The following is a 20,313-nucleotide window of genomic DNA, read 5'->3' as shown; positions in this document are numbered from 1 at the left end:
TTAATGAGATTGTTTATCTAATTGGCTTCCTTTAGGACAGGTTGGTGTTATGAGTTTGGCCTGTTATGACTTGTGGTTGAGTCTGTAAGAATGGGTTTGCCTGAAATATTCCCCGAGTTAGGTCAGGGAATGAAACACATGTTGGTGACTCCTGCTTTATTATTTTCAATTTGAATTGTGAGGGACATCAGAAAGGAAGTGCTGACAGATGGCTGAAGGAGGAGTACATTGGAGTTAGAGATGTGAAGGCCTTGGTGGGGGGACTGAAAAATTTGGGGGTAGGGAGAGATTCCCCCCCCCATTTTCTCTGAAGGCTTTCTTTCTTCGTTTCTTTATGAAAAATTGGGGGGAAATGATTTTTCATTATTAAATATTTTAGAATGATGAACAAAATGTTTAAGGTGTTCATATATCCCCCCTCTCTATATATATACATATATTTCTCTCAGGGATACTTTTACATGAGGTTATGTACAGTATCATATCTTTACAATTCCAATAAACTGAGTAAAAGCAAGTCCTGAGCTGTTGACTGAGAATACAGCTCTCAAATGCAAGAACAAGATGCATTTCCACCTCTCGGATGGCACTACCATTGATTGTCAAAAGAGATGGAAGAATTGTGGTGATCAAAGTTGCAACTTTCCATGGTTGTAAAAAATACAGCAAAAAATAAAAAGGAAATCCAATCATGGGTCCCCAGCATAATTTGATGCTCAGAAAAGGAGTGGAGCAGCAAACCTGGCTATAAAGCTGCCCAGCTGTTGCCTAGCACTTGCTGATGCAACATCTCCTGTTATTCAGCTTAGTGTGGCTCTGTAGCTGGACAGCTCCCTTGCTATTCTGAAAGCCTTGCTTCTTATTCTGGTGGACAGCTCCTTAGCCTTGCTGGTAAAGTGAGAATCTGATCCATATGGTGTTGGTGATGTGAATGGGACAAAAAACTGAAGAGCTCATAATATTAGTGAAGAGATACACGCCATAGCAGATTTGTCCATCTGTTAAAGAATGTAAGCTTTCCAAGAAGCAACATGCTTCATTTGTGTAGGACTTAGTTTGGCAGGGTTGAGAAGGAGCTGGGCAGCTGGCCAGGTGCAGCAATGGTGGCAACCAATGGCTGCTGCCTTCTGCCACAGCCTTGGCTAGATTACAGACTGGCCACACATAGGCTCCTAGAGAAGAGCAGACTTCAGACTCATTTGCACAAAGCCCAAACCTGAATGAACCTTGTTCTGCTGCTGCTTTTTCCACACTGCTCCCAGTGTCAGAGCCAATCCACACATTAGGTGAGAGACCTATGGTGGGCCCTCCCAATGTTTTAAATGCTTACTTTGAAGCAGCAGTGGGGGCTGGTCCCATTGGAACTGGTAGGGCGGAAGGCAGGGAGACCAACAGTAAGGTTGAGCCAGAACCAATGACAAGTAGAGCTAATGAATCAGTGAGACTAAGGAGGAGTTGGCTGATGGGAGCTCTAGCTTTTAAAGGAAGAGCACTGTTGGGAAAGTTTGGTTTTGTTGCTTCAGCACTAACAGCAACTAGGTGGGCAATATTTAGATCACAGAAAGCTGTGTGGAAGAAAGGATTAGACATCCTCCACTCCAATACCACTCAGGTGAAAGTTGAAACTCCCCATGATTACCTTGAAAGCAAAAAATAAAAAGGAAGTCTAATCAGCATAGTGTGTAGTTTGGCTCTCAGTGTGATTTCTGTTCTCATCCTGAAGTAAAGTTCTTAACCCGAGGTACTATTTCTGGGTTAGTGGAGTCTGTAACCTGAAGCGACTGTAACCTGAAGCGTCTGTAAACCGAGGTACCACTGTACACCGCTTGGTTGTAAGAAGAACCTCAAAGCCAGTTACAAGAAGATAAAACAATAAAGTAAAAAAATAAAATACAACTGTACTTTAAAACATATACAAGTTAAAATGCTAAAACAGATTGAAATTACCTGCTCAACAGCAGTTTTAGCAGTAGGATCTCTGAGATCAAATGTTTTCTTCTTCAACATGGAACTTCTTGGAGATGGTAAAGATTCCGGTGCTAACCTTAAACATATGCCTTGTGCTTAACTGCGACAGATGAAACAAAATTGCCAATACAAGTACATACTTTTTAACCTTCCTTGCCAATCTGCCTATCTTTTGCCCATATGTCATTAGGCATTCAGGTTGCCAGTTGCCCTAACAGCTTGAGAGTGTTCATGGACCAGTGGCTGCTTACCTGTATGTCTGTGCAGCAAAGACGTAGGAATAAAGTCACATGCCACCTTGTCTTCAAAGCTTTCCTGTGTTGAAATGTAAATAGAGGCAATAAAGTTCCAACGACATATAGAATTCTCCACCCCTCCCCATTCAGTTCTGACCTACCTTGGAGGTTGTCAGAGCAATTCAGATAGTTTTCTGATGTCTGTGGTCTTTTCATCTCCTGGCACTTTGTCAACACAAAATAGAGAAGCATGTTGAGGATTTTAACCTCCTGACATTTTAAAATGCATTCTATTATGCAGAGCAGTGGTAGAGAACATTTGGCCACCCAGGTGTTGCTGAACCACAACTCCCATCAGTCCCAGCAAGCATACCCAATGGCTAGGGATGATGAGTGTTGTAGCTGAGCAACTTCTGAAAGGCTGGTGGGTCCATACACCTGATGTTGAGTCTCCAAATTTAAGTGCTCATTTATTGGATGCTGATAAGCACCAGCTTCCTTAATTGGACTGTGCTTGATTAGATGTTCAGATTACAATGACATTAGCATTAGTTTACTGAACTTCTGAAAAAATATGAGTTGGCTTTATATATCATTTGCCCAAGAGTCATAGGATTATTTGATATGCATGTGTACAGATCAGCACATTTTTAAGCAGCAGTTTATTATTAGCCACTACAGTAGCTGGAGTATTAAATTGCAACCACTTCCTCTTTCACAACAAGGGGTTGTTGTTTTTTTGTAGAGAGTTGCAACCTAATTTAAAAGACAAATCTTACTGTGCAATTTTATGCATGCTTACTGAGAAGTATGTCTCCCTGAGGTCATTGGGGCTTATTCCCAAGTAAGTAGATATTGGTTTGCATTGGAACCTTGATAAATTAATCATGACTTCAAATAGTACCGCCACATGTCTACTTAGAAATAAATTCAATTGATTTCACAGGTAAATGGATGTATGATTACATCCTTTGGCACTTAATCTGATGGTTAAATTTTGCAGCATTTCTTAAAGCAAGAATTATACTTTGATGTCTTTAGATTGTTTGCAGCTGGGTCCTAGAAGGTACCATCTTAAAAGAGGCATCCCCTCCAATGTGAGATGAAAGTCAGAATGGCTCTGAAGATGGTGCCTGCCATCTCAAGTGTTTTATTAGTTTTAACATATATATCACCCTTTGCCAATCTGATGCCTTCTATATGTTGCAGGACTACAACTTCCATCTGCCCCAGCCAGTAGAGAGAAGGCTGATATTTATTTATTCATTTATTTTATTTATAAATATATTTCTAGATCACTATTCATTACAAAATGTCAGAGTGGGTTACAACAATCATACATAACACAATACAATAAAACCATATGAATTTTTTTAAATCAGAGATCAACTATTACAGAAGAGTATTTAATTGCCAGCATAGAAAGGTCTTCAAAAGGTGCTATATATATGCTATATTTTATGTGTGTGTTACCCAATAAATTGAGGTTACTTTTAAAATCAGTTATATTTAAACGTTGCAGCCTTAATTTCTCAGTGTGTTTTGATGAGTGTTGTGGTTTCGTTTGTTCTCATTGGTCATATCCATATCATAAAAAAGACTTGTTTTGTTCATAAAGTCTGTAAAGCACCATATATGCTGCATTCATTAATAATAATGATGATGATAATAATGATAATAATATCACTATCAAAATAAGGTGCTACACTCAATATGCCAGCGAGTTTGGAAAACTCAGGAGTGGCCAGAAGATTGGAGAAGATCACTCTACATCCCAATCCCAAAGAAGGGCAGTGCCAAAGAATGCTCCAACTACCGCACAATTGCACTCATTTCACACGCTAGCAAGGTTATGCTTAAAATTCTACAAGGAAGGCTCAAGCAGTATGTGGACCGAGAACTCCCAGAAGTGCAAGCTGGATTTAGAAGAAGCAGAGGAACCAGAGACCAAATTGCAAACATGCGCTGGATTATGGAGAAAGCTAGAGAGTTCCAGAAAGACATCTACTTCTGCTTCATTGACTATGCAAAAGCCTTTGACTGTGTCGACCACGGCAAACTATGGCAAGTTCTTAAAGAAATGGGAGTGCCAGATCACCTCATCTGTCTCCTGAGAAATCTCTATGTGGGACAAGAAGCTACAGTTAGAACTGGATATGGAACAACTGATTGGTTCAAAATTGGGAAAGGAGTACGACAAGGCTGTATTTTGTCTCCCTGCTTATTTAACTTATATGCAGAATTCATCATGCGAAAGGCTGGGCTGGATGAATCCCTAGCCGGAATTAAGATTGCCGGAAGAAATATCAACAACCTCAGATATGCAGATGACACAACCTTGATGGCAGAAAATGAGGAGGAATTAAATAACCTTTTAATGAGGGTGAAAGAGGAGAGCGCAAAATATGGTCTGAAGCCCAACATCAAAAAAACGAAGATCATGGCCACTGGTCCCATCACCTCCTGGCAAATAGAAGGGGAAGAAATGGAGGTAGTGAGAGATTTTACTTTCTTGGGCTCAATGATCACTGCAGGTGGTGACAGCAGCCACGAAATTAAAAGACGCCTGCTTCTTGGGAGAAGGGCAATGACAGGCCTAGACAGCATCTTGAGAAGTAGAGACATCACCTTGCCAACAAAGGTTCGTATAGTTAAAGCTATGGTTTTCCCAGTAGTGATGTATGGAAGTGAGAGCTGGACCATAAAGAAGGCTGATCGCCGAAGAATTGATGCTTTTGAATTATGGTGCTGGAGGAGACTCTTGAGAGTCCCATGGACTGCAAGAAGATCAAACCTCTCCATACTGAAGGAAATCAACCCTGAGTGCTCACTGGAAGGACAGATTGTGAAGCTGAGGCTCCAGTACTTTGGCCACCTCATGAGAAGAGAAGACTCCCTGGAGAAGACCCTGATGTTGGGAAAGATGGAGGGCACAAGGAGAAGGGGGCGACAGAGGACGAGATGGTTGGATAGTGTTTTCGAGGTTACCAGCATGAGTTTGACCAAACTGCGGGAGGCAGTGGAGGACAGAGGTGCCTGGCGTTCTCTGGTCCATGGGGTCACGAAGAGTCGGACACGACTAAACGACTAAACAACAAACAACATCAAAATGAAAGGCCTTCTTTTTTTCATTTCTGCTTACAGTACAGTAACACTCCAGAGAACATAATGATCCCTCTCCTGGAATAGGAAAGGAAGGTGGTGGCTAGATTGCCTCCCTTTCCCCAATATTAAATGTTCCTTGTGGGACACTGCACAGGGTATAGGCTGGCCAAGGTCCCCTACAAACTGTGAAAGATGATAGGGAGAGGAGCTATTGGAGAGGCTACTGAGCAAATGAGGCTGTGGAATGTGGGCACAGAGCAGCCCTTTCTCCAGTTTCAGTAGACCATGTCCCTCTGTGAGGGAGCCTTCCCAGACCCGCTGAAAGAGGCGGTCATTAAACCGCTTCTTAAAAAAACATCTTTAGACCCGGCCAATTTGGCCAACTATCGCCCAGTCTCAAATCTGCCATTCTTGGGCAAGGTGATTGAGCGGGTGGTTGCTGAACAACTCCAAGCACGCCTGGAGGAAACGGACCATTTGGATCCCTTCCAATCGGGATTCAGGCCTCACCATGGGACTGAAACTGCCTTGGTCGCGCTGGTTGATTATCTCCGGCGGGCTAGGGACAAAGGTGAGAGCTGTTTCCTAGTTCTGCTGGATCTCTCAGCGGCCTTTGACACCATCGACCATAACATCCTTCTGGACCGTCTAGAGGGGCTGGGAGCTGGGGGCACTGTCATACAGTGGTTCCGCTCCTTCCTCCTGGGCCGTGTCCAGAAAGTGGTGGGGGGGGTGAGTGTTCAGACCCCTGGGCTCTCACTTGTGGGGTGCCTCAGGGTTCTGTCCTCTCCCCCATGCTTTTTAATATCTATATGAAGCCGCTGGGAGAGATCATCAGGGGGTTTGGACTGGGTGTTCATCAGTATGCAGATGACACCCAGCTCTACCTATCCTTTAAATCAGAACCAGTGAAGGCGGTGAAGGTCCTGTGTGAGTGCCTGGAGGCGGTTGGAGGTTGGATGGCGGCTAACAGATTGAGGTTGAATCCTGACAAGACAGAAGTACTGTTTTTGGGGGACAGGAGGCGGGCAGGTGTGGAGGATTCCCTGGTCCTGAATGGGGTAACTGTGCCCCTGAAGGACCAGGTGCGCAGCCTGGGAGTCATTTTGGACTCACAGCTGTCCATGGAGGCGCAGATTAACTCTGTGTCCAGGGCAGCTGTCTACCAGCTCCACCTGGTACGCAGGCTAAGACCCTACCTCCCCGCGGACTGTCTCGCCAGAGTGGTGCATGCTCTAGTTATCTCACGCTTGGACTACTGCAACGCGCTCTACGTGGGGCTACCTTTGAAGGTGACCCGGAAACTGCAATTAATCCAGAATGCGGCAGCGAGACTGGTGACTGGGAGTGGCCGCCGGGACCACATAACACCGGTTCTGAGAGATCTGCATTGGCTCCCAGTACGTTTCCGAGCACGATTCAAAGTGTTGGTGCTGACCTTTAAAGCCCTAAACGGCCTCGGTCCTGTATACCTGAAGGAGCATCTCCACCCCCATCGTTCAGCCCGGACTCTGAGATCCAGCGCCGAGGGCCTTCTGGCGGTTCCCTCATTGCGAGAAGTGAGGCTACAGGGAACCAGACAGAGGGCCTTCTCGGTAGCGGCGCCCGCCCTGTGGAACGCCCTCCCATCAGATGTCAAAGAGATAAAGAATTACCTGACGTTCAGAAGACATCTTAAGGCAGCCCTGTTCAGGGAAGTTTTTAATATGTAATGCTGTACGGTTTTTAACACTGATTGGGAGCCGCCCAGAGTGGCTGGGGAAAACTCAGCCAGATGGGCGGGGTATAAATAATAAATTAATAATAATAATAATAATAATAATAATAATAATTATTATTATTATTATTATTATCATGTTCTGGCACAAATTAGCTACCAGGATATCATTAAAACCAACTCCAGAGATGCTTGCTCCACCCTGAAGTAGTGATGTGTCAGGAGATGCCTGTGCTTAAATGTGGAGGGAAGGGCTGAGAGAGCTGATAATGCTCTGCAAGGTGAGTTACTAGTTGTATCTTCTGCCTATGCTGTTTAGTACCTTTAGTACCCCCTGAGGCCTTGGACTGACTCTACACCTCCCACCCCAAACTGGTCTTTCCTGCCCAGGGGGATCCTATTACTATAAGCTGGCTTCCTATGCCCTTTCTCAAGCAACAGAGTCCTTGGTGTTCTGTTTGGTTGGTCTCTGGTCCTGGGTTTGCTTCTGATTTATCTTTCAGTCTGCCTGCAAGCTTTGTCCTATTGGTCTTGGCTGAGCTCAGACTGCCGCCCGCCGCCCAGCCTTGATATGATGTGACAGCCTCTGCTAAAGCTAGCAAATTCCACATTAATTAAACCTCAAAAGCTGACATCGAAGCCTGCGCAAGGGATTTCACTGACATTTGTCTAGCTTGGCTGAAAGATATTCCTGAGATTGTGAGGTAGCCGAGGACAGTCTTCACCTCTGTGCCATGCTAGATCTGAGGCAGTCAGAAGTAAACATGGCCGGAATGGAAGTGAGGAGTCTGAAGATGTGGACTCTGCCTCTGCTTGTGTATAAGGTGATGAGATGGCTGTGGAGCAGAGAGGCAAGCAATGATAGGAACAAACGCAGCAGCACCAGCAACCAACAGAAGTTTGTGAGGGAACCTTGCCATAACCTGAGAGACAGCAAGGAAAGCAGAGAAAAGGCAGACATAAAAGTGGGAACAGCTAAAATAGAGGACTGTAAGTGGAGGAACTACAAAGCTCCAAGCACTGGAGATACCTGGGGGTGTGTGGAAAAGTGCCCATAGAAACTTTATTTGGTGATTACAGCTGCAGAGTTAAGCCTCACAGGAACCTTATGATGAAAAGAGTCACAGACTTCCTTGGGAAAAGAATGAGTGACTCACCAAGTTTCCTATACAAAACTGAATAGACTTAGGGCTCTGAAGGAATTCTGTTAAGCTTTTCCCTCTTTCTGGTGCTGTAACTAAGGATGCCCACTTTGCTTACCTTACAAGGCCATGCCTCCTGTCTCTCATGTAATATTCTGGTGGGGTCTGTATGGACTTGTGATCATGGAAGGCTGAAAATCCCTGCTAAAACAATATTCCAGGCATTTTCTCCTGCCAATCAATTTGTTCTCTTGGGTTGGGGCAACCCAACCACTGTTTTTCTGGCAGGGACCCTGTTCTCCCTTTGGTCTGGGAACTGGTTTATTTTCTCTTTGAAAAGTTGCCAGGTTGTTTCCCTTGCTGAATCTGCTGTTTGCTCCTCTGCAATTGTTAATCCGGCAGCTTTTGAAATTCTAATACTGGTCTGGTGCTAAAAGAGTGCTATATTTGAATTGTTTAATGGAACCACACTTGAGAGATCCCATTTCTACTGTGCCTTCGCGGGTTGCTGACCTACTTTTGGATTTCCCATCTTAAAAAGCAAAATGTTTATTTGGGATTACACTTAATGGCCGGAATGCACTTCTCACTTCACTTCTTTTACAGAAGTATTAAGAGCTAAATGAATCTTGCCATCACCATGACCTGGCAGTCTTGCAGATACAGCTCTAGCTCTCCAAGAAAGCAGGTCAGGCAAGATACACACACACAGCAAAATAAAAGCAGAGTTATATGTACTGCACGTGACAGAACCAACAGTTTCCCCATATAGCAGTGAGCTGTGCTTAAGCAGTTTCTCCTGTGTGAAGCATCTTTATTTATTGTGCATTTTTTCTAATTATATGCAATAATACAAACAACGCTAGTGGAGTGAAGGGGTCTGTGGCAAGAACCCAAATATCAGTGGGTGGGTATGCATTCTCCACAGCTCCTTCTGGTTGCACAGAGGTTATCTGCAATATTAGGCATGGATCTCTCTCTAAGCCAAAGCTGGGGCATCTTTTTCATCCTGAGGACCACCTTGCCTTCAGGGGCCACACATGCCAGTGGTGGGTGGGGCCAGAGGCAAAAGTGGGTGGAGCAATGAATATAAAGGTTACCTTGGGATCAGTGCAAGGGTTTCTGCATGTGCAATGGAACTTCTTCCCTCTCCTCCCCCTGTGCACCTCTTAAATCTAGGGGTTCTCTGCCCCCCCAAAAGAAGCCTGTGAAGATTTGGGGAGGGTGTGTACACAGGGGCAGGAGTTCCACTGCACAACATAAATGGGGCATGTTTAGGTCGTTTTCAGAGAGAAAGCCACCCTGTAAATAAGGGGTTTTGTTTCTTGAAGTTGAATTTTTAAAAAGAGGGAGATCTGCGGTTCAGTGCAAAAGACCTAGGGATGCGTAATGTTCAACAAACACGCACGGGCCACCCCGAAACAACGCCCCTGGATACATGATGTGTGCCGATAAGAGCTTCACAAACTCTACTTCTGCTTGCCATGTGGACAGAACTGAAACTGAAGTAGGTTAAAATCTGGAGCCTACTGAGTTCATGTTAATGGCACATGAAGCAAGGTGACCAACAGTGCAGTTGCAAGGGGATTATTCTGTGGGTCATAATGAAAACATGCAAAATTTGGGTTACCTCCTAGCATGCTGAGACTATTGATGACGACCTCAGACATGTTATATATGGTACATTGGTTTGTATTTCCAACTGTGTAATGCTGTATCTTCTCCCACACTTTTCTTTCCCCCCATTTCCGCTCCCTACCTTTTTTATTTTTTATTTTACTACTTCAGGACATTCATTTACTCCTTCCTCCGAAGAGGCAGGCCTTTCCCATTGGAGAAGCTGTTTTTTGGTGTGCTGTTCTGCATCTTTAATGGCTTCCTTCAGGGTTACTACTTGATTTACTGTGCCGAATACCCAGATGACTGGTACAATGACATCAGATTTACATCAGGTAATTATAGCTGCAAGAAGTCAAGCATCTGGCCATCTAGTTAATATGAGCTCCGCCAAATTTACAGAGTGTCAGATCATAGACAATGTTGTCAAAATGTCAAGGCAGGAAAACAATAGTATGAATAACAGCAGTAGTTCAACACTTTGCAAAACCCAAGGTGCCAAAAGACTTACTGTTGCTGCATCAGGCCCACACAGCTGCCCTTGTGGAAGAGAAAACACATGGGGAACAAGCTGTGTAACCATAAAGACAGGCCATTAGAGGGAGCAATTTGCATGTTTCAGACTTACGCAATTGGCATTTGCTAGTCATCCTCTACAGTGGTACCTCGGGTTAAGTACTTAATTCATTCCAGAGGTCCGTTCTTAACCTGAAACTGTTCTTAACCTGAAGCACCAATTTAGCTAATGGGGCCTCCTGCTGCTTCTGCACTGCCAGAGCACGATTTCTGTTCTCATCCTGAAGCAAAGTTCTTAACCCGAGGTACTATTTCTGGGTTAGCGGAGTCTGTAACCTGAAGCCTATGTAACCCGAGGTACCACTGTATTTGCTTTATCTGTTCTTTTCCTTCTACATGTCTTCTCTCCCACCCACCACCCACTTAAAAAAAAAACTTTTTCTGGTTCCCCTCCCCCATGCAAATTAAGTTCTAGGGCTGAACTGTAGCTCAAACGAAACCCTGGGTAAATAAATAAACCCTGTGCAGATAAATACATATATTAGTGAAAATACCATACAGAAATGCATCACTATAGGGGAAATCACTTTGCAATTTGATCACTGCTGCAGGCCTCACTTGTAGTCTGCCTGGCACTTGGAGGAGGAATTTGCTTGTCTCTGCTGCTGTTGGAGGTCTGACCATGGAAAGCCAAGAGAGACATGGCCAGGGAAAGAGTAAAGTTCAGCCACTGCAGTGTGTGCTTTCTTCAACTAGATCAGGGATGTGGCTCTCAATACATTGATAGACCACATCTCCCATCAGCCCCAGCCAACTTGACCAATGGTCAGGGAAGATGGGAGCTGTGGTCCAGCAACCTCCGGAGGGCTGCAGGCACCCTGTTCCTGAGCTAGATACACAAGCAGTGCTGCCCAGATGCTCTTCCAGTCCCCTTGCCCAGCCTGCCTCCCCCTGTTGGGAGAGAGAGTGAGACAGGTAATACTTACCTCTACTTACCCTGTAAACACTCCCTTGTGCAGTGGCCATGTGTTCTGCTCCGTATGGCCAGGCTGTGGTCCTGAAAGGCCAAAGGAACTACAATAGGTTGGCCAGCAGTAAACATGGTTACACTGGAGGTGCTGATATTCAGGAATTCTCCTTCTGCATGGTGCATTCTTACACAGTGCAGACACTGTTCCAAACTCTTAAGGGAGAGAGGACTGGTTAGCCAGTACCAAGTTTCCATGCCGCCACCTGGCTGTCCTTTTACTTACGGTAGGTCTGGCCCAGGGAGTGACACTGCCAGCCAGCTTCCTTTTTCTCAGTCTTAGTGTTGCCCTTGTAGAATTCAGCAGGCAGATGAATGGAGAGAAATCTGGCTCTGACATTGGCTCTGGCTCCACCTACTGTCTGAGCTCCCTGCATTCCTCTCCACCCATCTCAATGGGCACCAACCACCACTGCTCCTCACAGACAGCCTCTTATGTCTTCTTCCAGACTAGGGTTGCCACCTGCCCTTTATAATACAGTGGTACCTTGGGTTACATATGCTTCAGGTTACATACGCTTCAGGTTACAGACTCTGCTAACCCAGAAATAGTACCTCGGGTTAAGAACTTTGCTTCAGGATGAGAACAGAAATTGTGCGGCAGCGTGAAGCCCCATTAGCTAAAGTGGTGCTTCGGGTTAAGAACAGTTTCAGGTTAAGAACGGACCTCCAGAACGAATTAAGTACTTAACCAGAGGTACCACTGTACAGGATTGTCCAGTATTCCAATGTAAAACGCTATATCCTGTATCAATACAGTTTTGTCCTGTATTTCAGGTCTCTCTTTCTGCCAAGTTAGGGATCCTCTCCAAATGCATGTGTTTGAAAGGGTGTGTGAAAGATCATGTATTTAAGCTCTGAGTAGCCAAGCACAGACAGATTTCCAAATTCATGTGTATGTACATGTGCATGTGATAAATTCCAAAGGGGCAACCCCCCCCCCAAAAAAATCACTGCCTTCCCTGCCCTGTATTTTTCCAGAACAAAGGTGGCAACTCTATTCCAGACCCAGTTCCAAGATTGCAAGTTACACACACACACACACACACACACACACACACACACACACCACACCTCTTGATGACATCACCTTAGCCAGGCAAAATGGGGAAGAAAGAAAGAATGTCACAACAGTCACCTTCCAGAAGTTTCTTCTATCTAGTTTCTGTGGCAATACTCTGTCCCACGTTTACATTACGAAACAATATACCAAACACACCAGGGCAAGGCTATTTCCTTAACAAAGAAACTCAGCAGTCTCCCTCTTCTGAAGACCCCAGTTTCCCAGGTCTCAAACTGCCCTGTTTCATTATAATATGGATTCTCCCTTCCTTTGCTTGCCTGTATGGGGCAATTAACAGTGCTTGTTAAACAGGCTGGCTATTTGAGCACAGGGCCTGAAATCAAATATTTTAGTCACCCAACCAATAAATACTTCATTCTCTGCTTTTAGGTCTCTTGTTGTTCTTGTTTGGCATGGGAGTCAATATTCACAGTGACCTCATTCTGCGCCAGCTAAGAAAACCTGGGGAGCTCACTTACAAAATCCCACAAGGTATGTCATTCTTTTCCCAATTTCCTTGTGGGGACCCTGTCCCTGTGGTTTGAGAAACATGAGGGTAGGTGAGGAAGACACCAGCAGGTCACACTATTAGTCACCTGTCATTCATCAGAAGTGGTCAATAATAAGCAGAGTAATGCAGGAATGAGAAACCTGTGGCCCTCCAGATGTTGCTAGACTTCACTTTCCACCATGCCAGCTGGGGATGATGGAGTCCAACAACATCTGGAAGGCCACATATTCACCACCCCTGAAGTAATAGGATCATGGTGGGAAGCTGAGAATGCTTTCTAGGATAATTTATCTGAGCAGAAAGTCTAAAACATTTCTGACCAAGGGTAAAGGTCCTCGTGAGGCCAACCAATCATTTATTACCTTTGAGGTCATGGAGCCAATGAGAGTGCCAGAGCAGTAAGGTGACGGGCTAAGCACCCTCCTTACTGCCACATTGTCCCTGTTTTGTGTCTGATTGGCTGAGCCCGCTGCCACTCTTCCCCTGGAGCTAAAGCCTCAGCTGCCAATGCAACAAATGCAGTGGTTTACTGCTGAGACATGTTCCCAGTTGTTTGGGGGCTTCTTGGACTGTGGAAGACCCCCAACCTACATCTGGTAGTTCAGGCCTAGTGGAACAATTGATGACAGGCCCATCAAGTCCAGTCTGGCCTTCTTTAAATCCTCTTGACCAGCAGTACTGAAGTCAAAACTCTGCCTTCTTTTTGCCATTGCCACACTAGCAAAAGAACTTTGTACAACATTGTTCTGCAATTGCTTACAATTGGCTATGGGCCCTGGGAGCTGTAATGGCTAGGGGGTGTTGAGACCGTCTGGCCACAGCCATGGCTGCAGTAATGGCAGCAGGAATCCCTGTTGGGTTAATGCCAGCCCCGGTGGCAACATCCTTAGGATGTGTAAATGAGGCTCACTTTCCACTGTTCAAATGTGCTCATACTAGTTCCCTTTCATGCAGGAGGACTGTTTGCATATGTATCAGGAGCAAATTTCTTTGGTGAGATACTGGAATGGTTTGGCTATGCTATAGCAACCTGGTGCCTGCCAGCGTTTGCCTTTGCCTTTTTCACACTCTGCGTCATTGGGCCTCGTGCATATCACCATCACAGGTATCAAGCGTGCTGTTTGTATATTCTTATTCTTATTATTTTTTTTGCTCCTGTTTGTTTGTAGTGTGATGAGAGGGGCTTAATGTTCGTTCTAATTTACCTTTTTTTTTTTTTGAGGGGGTTTGTTTTTTAAGGGATGCCCTCTCCTTTATGCAGGTTCCTCTGGTGTCTGCTTTCATTGTATCCCAGAGGAAGGGGTTGTTATGTCACCCACATCATTGTCCTTAAAGTAGTTTTGGAGAGTTTTCAAGAGATCCTCTCTAGCAACTTGGTTTGTGGTTAGGATGGGACTGAAGGACCACGATGGGGTATGTAGTTTGTGCTTCCTCTCCTATTTTGAGGTAGCTTCTACAGGAGCGTGGTCTGTGGTTTTAATGTTGTTTCTACCAGGGGGATCAGGCCTTGTGTGAGCAGAATGCTGTCCAGTATGGACATTGTGCCATGGCGTCCAGACTGGAATGTGTGGCTGGTGCCTCCTGGGTTCTTTTCTCCCCATATGTCATAAAAAGGCTTCCGTCTTTTTAGCATTTTTAGTAGTTTGTAAGAATTTCTAATTGTTTGGGGTTTCCCTCTGAGGAAGGTTGCTCAGGGGGTTGTAGGATGGATATCTTTTAGGGAGGTGCCTCTCATATTTAGGTTGAGGTCACCTCCTAGGGTTGCTTCCCCTTCAGAGAAGGAGATGAATTTGTTTAGTGTTTTCTAGATGAACGCTAGTATTTTTTGTGTGTTTGGGGCATACACTATATGGAGCCAATTGTCAGTTTACTTTTGCCATCTAGTACCTTTTTAGCAAAAACGAATCTGCCTTTTTTGTCTTTTACCACTGTTGTGGCTTTAAAATTTTGGTCTCTACTGAGTAGTATGTCTACTCCGTGGGTCTTTCCTGACCAAGGTGCCACCCATTGTTGACTGAAGCAGGGTTTGCTCAGGAGTTTGCTTCCTTTGGGTCGGTTGTGTATTTTCTGTAGGAAGGCAATGTGTGGTTTCATGGTGTTTACATACAAGGTGATGTGTTTTCTTCTGATAGGGTTTCCCAATCCCCTCACATTTAGTGTAATTGCTTTTAAGCTAGCCATTTTGTATGTCTATTTTATAGGATGATTCCCTGCCAACCTGTCTAGGTTGTCCTGTGTTTCTCACCTTATATTATTGAACCTAGTGTGCTGTGTTGACATACAGTGTGGTGGGTTGCGGGAGAGGGGGGTTAGAGTTAGGGATGGGCTGAAGATTGGGGAGTATGTTGTAGAGAGTAGCCTATATGCAGTTATATAGGTGTTTGCTTGGGGTAGCTTGGACCATTTGGCTCCCAGCCAGTTGGTCCTGTGTCTCAGCTGGCATGGATGGCCTTGTTTGAGAACAGGCCATCCCCCCTTTTGCTCGCAATAGGGGTGGGTCAGTGAGACAGTGACAAGTGCTTGTGTTGGGTGTAAAGTTTATAAGCAATGCTGTCAGTATTGTTACCAATACTGGTGGTCCTCAAGAGCTCTGCGCAGCCATGGCATTTGCCATCTTGCCTCACTGGAAGTCCCTTATTCTTATTTTATTTAATTTTTTAAAAAAATTAATTATACAAAAGAAAGTGAAAAAAGAAGATGATATATATAGTGGGGGGCACTGGTCTAAACCACTGAGCCTCTTGAGCTTGCCAACCAGAAGGTTGGTGGTTCAAATCCCTGCGGCGGGGTGAGCTCCCATTGCTCTGTCCCAGCTTCTGCCAACCTAACAGTTCGGAAGTATGCCAGTGCAAGTAGATAAATAGGTACCGCTGTGGGAAGGTAAAAAGTGTTTCCTTGCACTCTGGCTTCCATCATGGTGTCCCGTTGCGTCAGAAGCAGTTTAGTCATGCTGGCCACATGATCTAGAAAGCTGTCTGCGGACAAATGCTGGATCCCTCAGCCAGAAAGCAAGATGAATGCCACGCCCCTTAGTCCCCTTTGACTATATATATGTAATGTATGTTAATACACATATGATTATTAATAACTTGTTAAATTCTGTATAACTCATTCCAAATATTGATATATTTATCCAAATAAAGTCTGCATCTATAAGCAATCTGTCCTTACGTTTCGAGTGCTGTTATGTCTTCAGTCAATTGATTAAAGGGGAGCATATTTTTCTTCTTCTAGTTCATCAATACCAGTCTTTTGGCCATTGTTAGGGCACGTAGACGTGGGACGCGGTTGGCACTGTGGGTTAAACCACTGAGCCTAGGGCTTGCCTATCAGAAGGTCGGCGGTTTGAATCCCCGCGACGGGGTGAGCTCCCGTTGCTCAGTCCCTGCTCCTGCCAACCTAGCAGTTCACAAGCAAGTCAAAGTGCAAGTAGATAAATAGGCACCGCCCCGGCGGGAAGGTAAACGGCATTTCCGTGCGCTGCTCTGGTTCGCCAGAAGCGGCTTAGTCATACTGGCCACATGACCCGGAAGCTGTATGCCAGCTCCCTCGGCCAATAAAGCAAGATGAGCGCCGCAACCCCAGAGTCGGTCACGACTGGACCTAATGGTCAGGGGTCCCTTTACCTTAGGGCACGTAGAATCCATTTTTGTTGTCCAGTTGACCTATAATAGGCAGATAATTCAATGTATGTGCTTGATGTACCGTAGATTATACATGAAAAGCTGCTTCATGAGAGGGAGACTTACAGTGCAATCATGCCTACTCAGATGCAAGTCCCACTGAGGTCAATGGACCTTATTCTCAAGTCAATGTATAGGTCTGTAGTGTTAAACAAGAGAAGCCAGGGTGAGACACAAAGCACGCACACACACACACAAAAACACACTGGCTGCTTCTCTAGATTAAGACTAGTTTACACACCGTACACTGAAAGTACCCCCTCTCAAGTACCCTGGGAACTGTAGTTCATCCCTAACAAAGCTGCAGTTTCTAGCGCTATCAACATACTGCAGCTCCCAGTATTATTTTGGAGCGTGTGTGTGTGTGTGTGTGCTTGAAATGCGCTTTAATTGTACTTAATTGACATGTCTCACCTGTTGTGGAAGCCTGGTTGTCTGTGACAAGAGTTGGAGCTCTCTCAGTAGCTGCATCCAAAGTGTGGAATGCCTTGCCCCATCAAGTTTACCCTCTTTCACTATCTTCTGCCAGCTAGTATTTTTTAAAAAATTCCAGCAAGCATTTGCTGGTATGATAATTGTTTTTATTCAGAGTTTGTTTCTAATCTGTTCTGAAATACAATGAAATAATATAACATCATCAATAACCTTCACACAGGGCAGTTGGTGTCAGATGGCTTAGAGGGCGTGATTTTTAAGCATGGAACTGCTCTTTGTTCTAAATGTACAACACACATATAGCTCAGAGTTGTCGGTCTGCTGTTGTTTTCTGTCTTCTTGGGTCTCATCTTGATAGATTCATAAATTCACTCCCATCTCCATGGTGCAGCAGCTTATGGAGGAGGATTGACTGTAAGTATACTTGGTAAATTCGTATGTCACACCAACCCACGGTTGTAACAAACCATAGTTTGCAAACCTAATTCAGTTGAAACTATGGTTTGATAGCCTGTCAGAAACTATGGTTTTTCAATATAACATCACACTAAATCACAGCATCCTTAACCATAGTTTGGTTTGATGTCTAATTTCTGCCACTGCAATACTTATGTTCACCATTGCTCAAATCTGAAAGTTGAATGGAAACTCCAAGTCCCTCTAATCAAAACATTTTAAATATTTGCCACAAGCAGCATAAGATGTTGAAAAACGAGATTCTACTTTCTTAAAGCAATCTGTGCAGGTCTGTGTCATTTTGGCCATTTTTTGTTTTCATTGTGTGTCCCTTTTGTCTTTTCAGGTACTATCACAAGAGGTTCACTGGCTATCCAAGATCTAGAAAAGCCTTGATTCCATTCATATTCTAGAGGCCAATTATCTGGACTTTTTGAGCAGCGGGGTGTGTTTTGTGTGTTATTTTACTGTATAACTTTAATTATGAAGTTTATTAATAATGTGTAAAATGCTGATGTGAGTTTCAAAGGGAAAGAAACTTGAATAGTGCTATGTTGCCAGTTATACAGAGTGTTGTTGCTGGATGGAAACAAGTAATCACAGTTCTGTGATTCATCGTCAGAGTTTTTGATTTTTTAAACAACAACAAAAAACAAGTTTTGTCAAGCAAAAGTTTTTTGTCAGTGATTTGCAGAGGCACCTAATGCTTTTATTGTGCACCATTATTCCACTCAAAATGTCTACACACACACACACACACTCACACTGCTTTTATCCCTAGCAATGGTGTTTTTTTTGTTAGTAGGAATTACTGAAGTTTCATCTGGGCCTGTCTGTAGTTGTCACTGCTGTAGCTATACTGAAGACTCTGAAAGAAAATATCTGCTTTTTTTTTACTGGTAATCTTTCTATTCTGCTCCTGTGGTCTTCCCTATAAAGAGCAACAGGTCGTCTATGAAAAAGTAATTCCTGGTTCCAAGGCCTCTTGCTGATAGAGAACAATATTTCATATTTTTTCCCCTCCAGGTGGACTGATTATGATCAAGAATGGGCTGCTATATTCCCAAAACCGTTATGTAATTTAAGTGAATGTGTCATTTCCTTGTAAAACATGGCTTGTTAACTGAATAAGAAATAAAAATTTTGTTCCAAATTTAGCATTTCATTTTACTAAAAGAATAGCCCAGGTAGCCTGTTCTAGCAGAGCACTTGTATCATAGCATCTTGTATCATACAATATATGGATTTATTCATAACTTGTTCAATGTTATCTTCTGGTTGTTTCGGATCATGCAGATTGCTTTGCTTTAAATGGGTGGCCTACTTCCGAGAGACTGTGATCTACTTTCAAAATTAAAATCTGGCGGTGATCTACCCCCGTTTTTTAGGGGTTCAGGTCAAAGTTGTTGAGCTTTCTGGGGGGAGGTGAAATGCATCTACCGCGATCTACCAAAACCTCGCAAGGATCGACCAGTAGATTGCGATCAATGTGTTGGACATCCCTGCTAAAGCATCCATTTTTACTTACACTTAAGACAAGAAAAATAATATGCTCAGCAAAAATAATGTACTTAAATAATAAATGAAACAAGTACAGTGGTACCTCGGTTTACAGACACTTCAGGTTACAGACGCAGCTAACCTGGAAGTAGTACCTCAGGTTAAGAACTTTGCCTCAGGGATGAGAACAGAAATCGCACAGTGACAGCGGGAGGCCCCATTAGCTAAAGTGGTATCTCAGGTTAAGAACAGTTTCAGGTTAAGAACGAACCTCCGAAACGAATTAAGTTCGTAACCAGAGGTACCACTCTATTTCAGATCAGGTCCTGCCTGAAAGCTTACAGTATAAGACATATTTTGAAACACATTAGGAAGAAAGGAGGATCAACTGCATGTACTTTACCATTGAGCTATGACCCACTACATTGATGTTCAATTATTGGTGTTGGACCAAGCAATTACTGTACAATGTAAAACTCTTTCCTTGCGTTTTGTATTTCATTACATTTATATCTTATCTCCCCTCCATAGAATTCAAGGTAGAACTTTAGGGAGGCCTGTCACCTAGTGGCAGAGTGCGCGTTTTGTATGCAGAAGGTCCAGGTGCAGGTAAACGACGTTTCTGTGCGCTCTGCCTTCCATCATGGTGTTCCATTGCACCAGAAGCGGTTTAGTCATGCTGGCCACATGACCCGGAAAGCTGTCTGTGGACAAATGCCAGCTCCCTCGGCCTGAAAGCGAGATGAGCATTGCACCCCAGTCACCTTTGAGTGGACTTAACCGTTCAGGGAAACCCGTGCCTGAAACCTTAGATAGCTGCTGCCAGACATTACTGAGCTAGATGACCCAGTTGTCTTCCTCTGCTCCTATGAAGCATACAGAGGTTTCCATCAAGGCACTGAAGAGGCAGAGCTGCTTAACTTCAGCACAGCTTTCAGACCACTTTCTGATGCTTTTTAAAGTACTGCTTTTGAAACAAAGCTTTGAGTTGACAGTTCTGTCTTCTGACCATAACATTTTAGGTTGATTCAAACACTGCCCGCACAGAGCAGTCCTGTGAATGCAGCATCATGAAGGAAGCAATATCTGAACCAGCATGCCACAAATTAAAATCCTATTTCCCGGTAGTGATTGGTTCCATAAGATTCTCATACAAATGGCCAGCAGGCAGCAGGAATGCTTAGATTTGTAGATGCCCCAGGTCAAATGTGTCTGTTCCAATGGAATGCATTTCATACTCCTCAACAGGCTCTTTGTACTTGTGTTTGAGCTTGTAACATAAATGGTGCTGTACCAAAATATTTTTAATATAAGGGAGGTGTCTATCAGGTGAGTCC

General features: G+C 44.2%; 1 protein-coding gene across 1 annotated transcript in view; it reads left to right on the top strand.

The window, feature by feature from the left end:
- The window catches only part of SRD5A2 (steroid 5 alpha-reductase 2), a 28,262-nt gene extending 9,633 nt beyond the window's left edge, over positions 1–18,629 (top strand). Inside the window, exons 2-5 of the mRNA XM_083732792.1 lie at positions 9,957–10,120; positions 12,782–12,883; positions 13,857–14,007; positions 17,823–18,629. Of these exons, the coding sequence (XP_083588918.1) occupies positions 9,957–10,120; positions 12,782–12,883; positions 13,857–14,007; positions 17,823–17,889 (484 nt within the window). The 3' untranslated portion in view covers positions 17,890–18,629. The remainder of the gene's footprint in view (positions 1–9,956; positions 10,121–12,781; positions 12,884–13,856; positions 14,008–17,822) is intronic.
- Positions 18,630–20,313: the final 1,684 nt, after the last annotated feature.

Source organism: Podarcis gaigeae (assembly GCF_964106915.1).
Source record: "Podarcis gaigeae genome assembly, chromosome: 3".
Taxonomy (NCBI): domain Eukaryota; kingdom Metazoa; phylum Chordata; class Lepidosauria; order Squamata; family Lacertidae; genus Podarcis; species Podarcis gaigeae.
The sequence above is the reverse complement of the archived record's forward strand: the minus strand, read 5'-3'. Positions and strand labels throughout refer to the sequence as shown.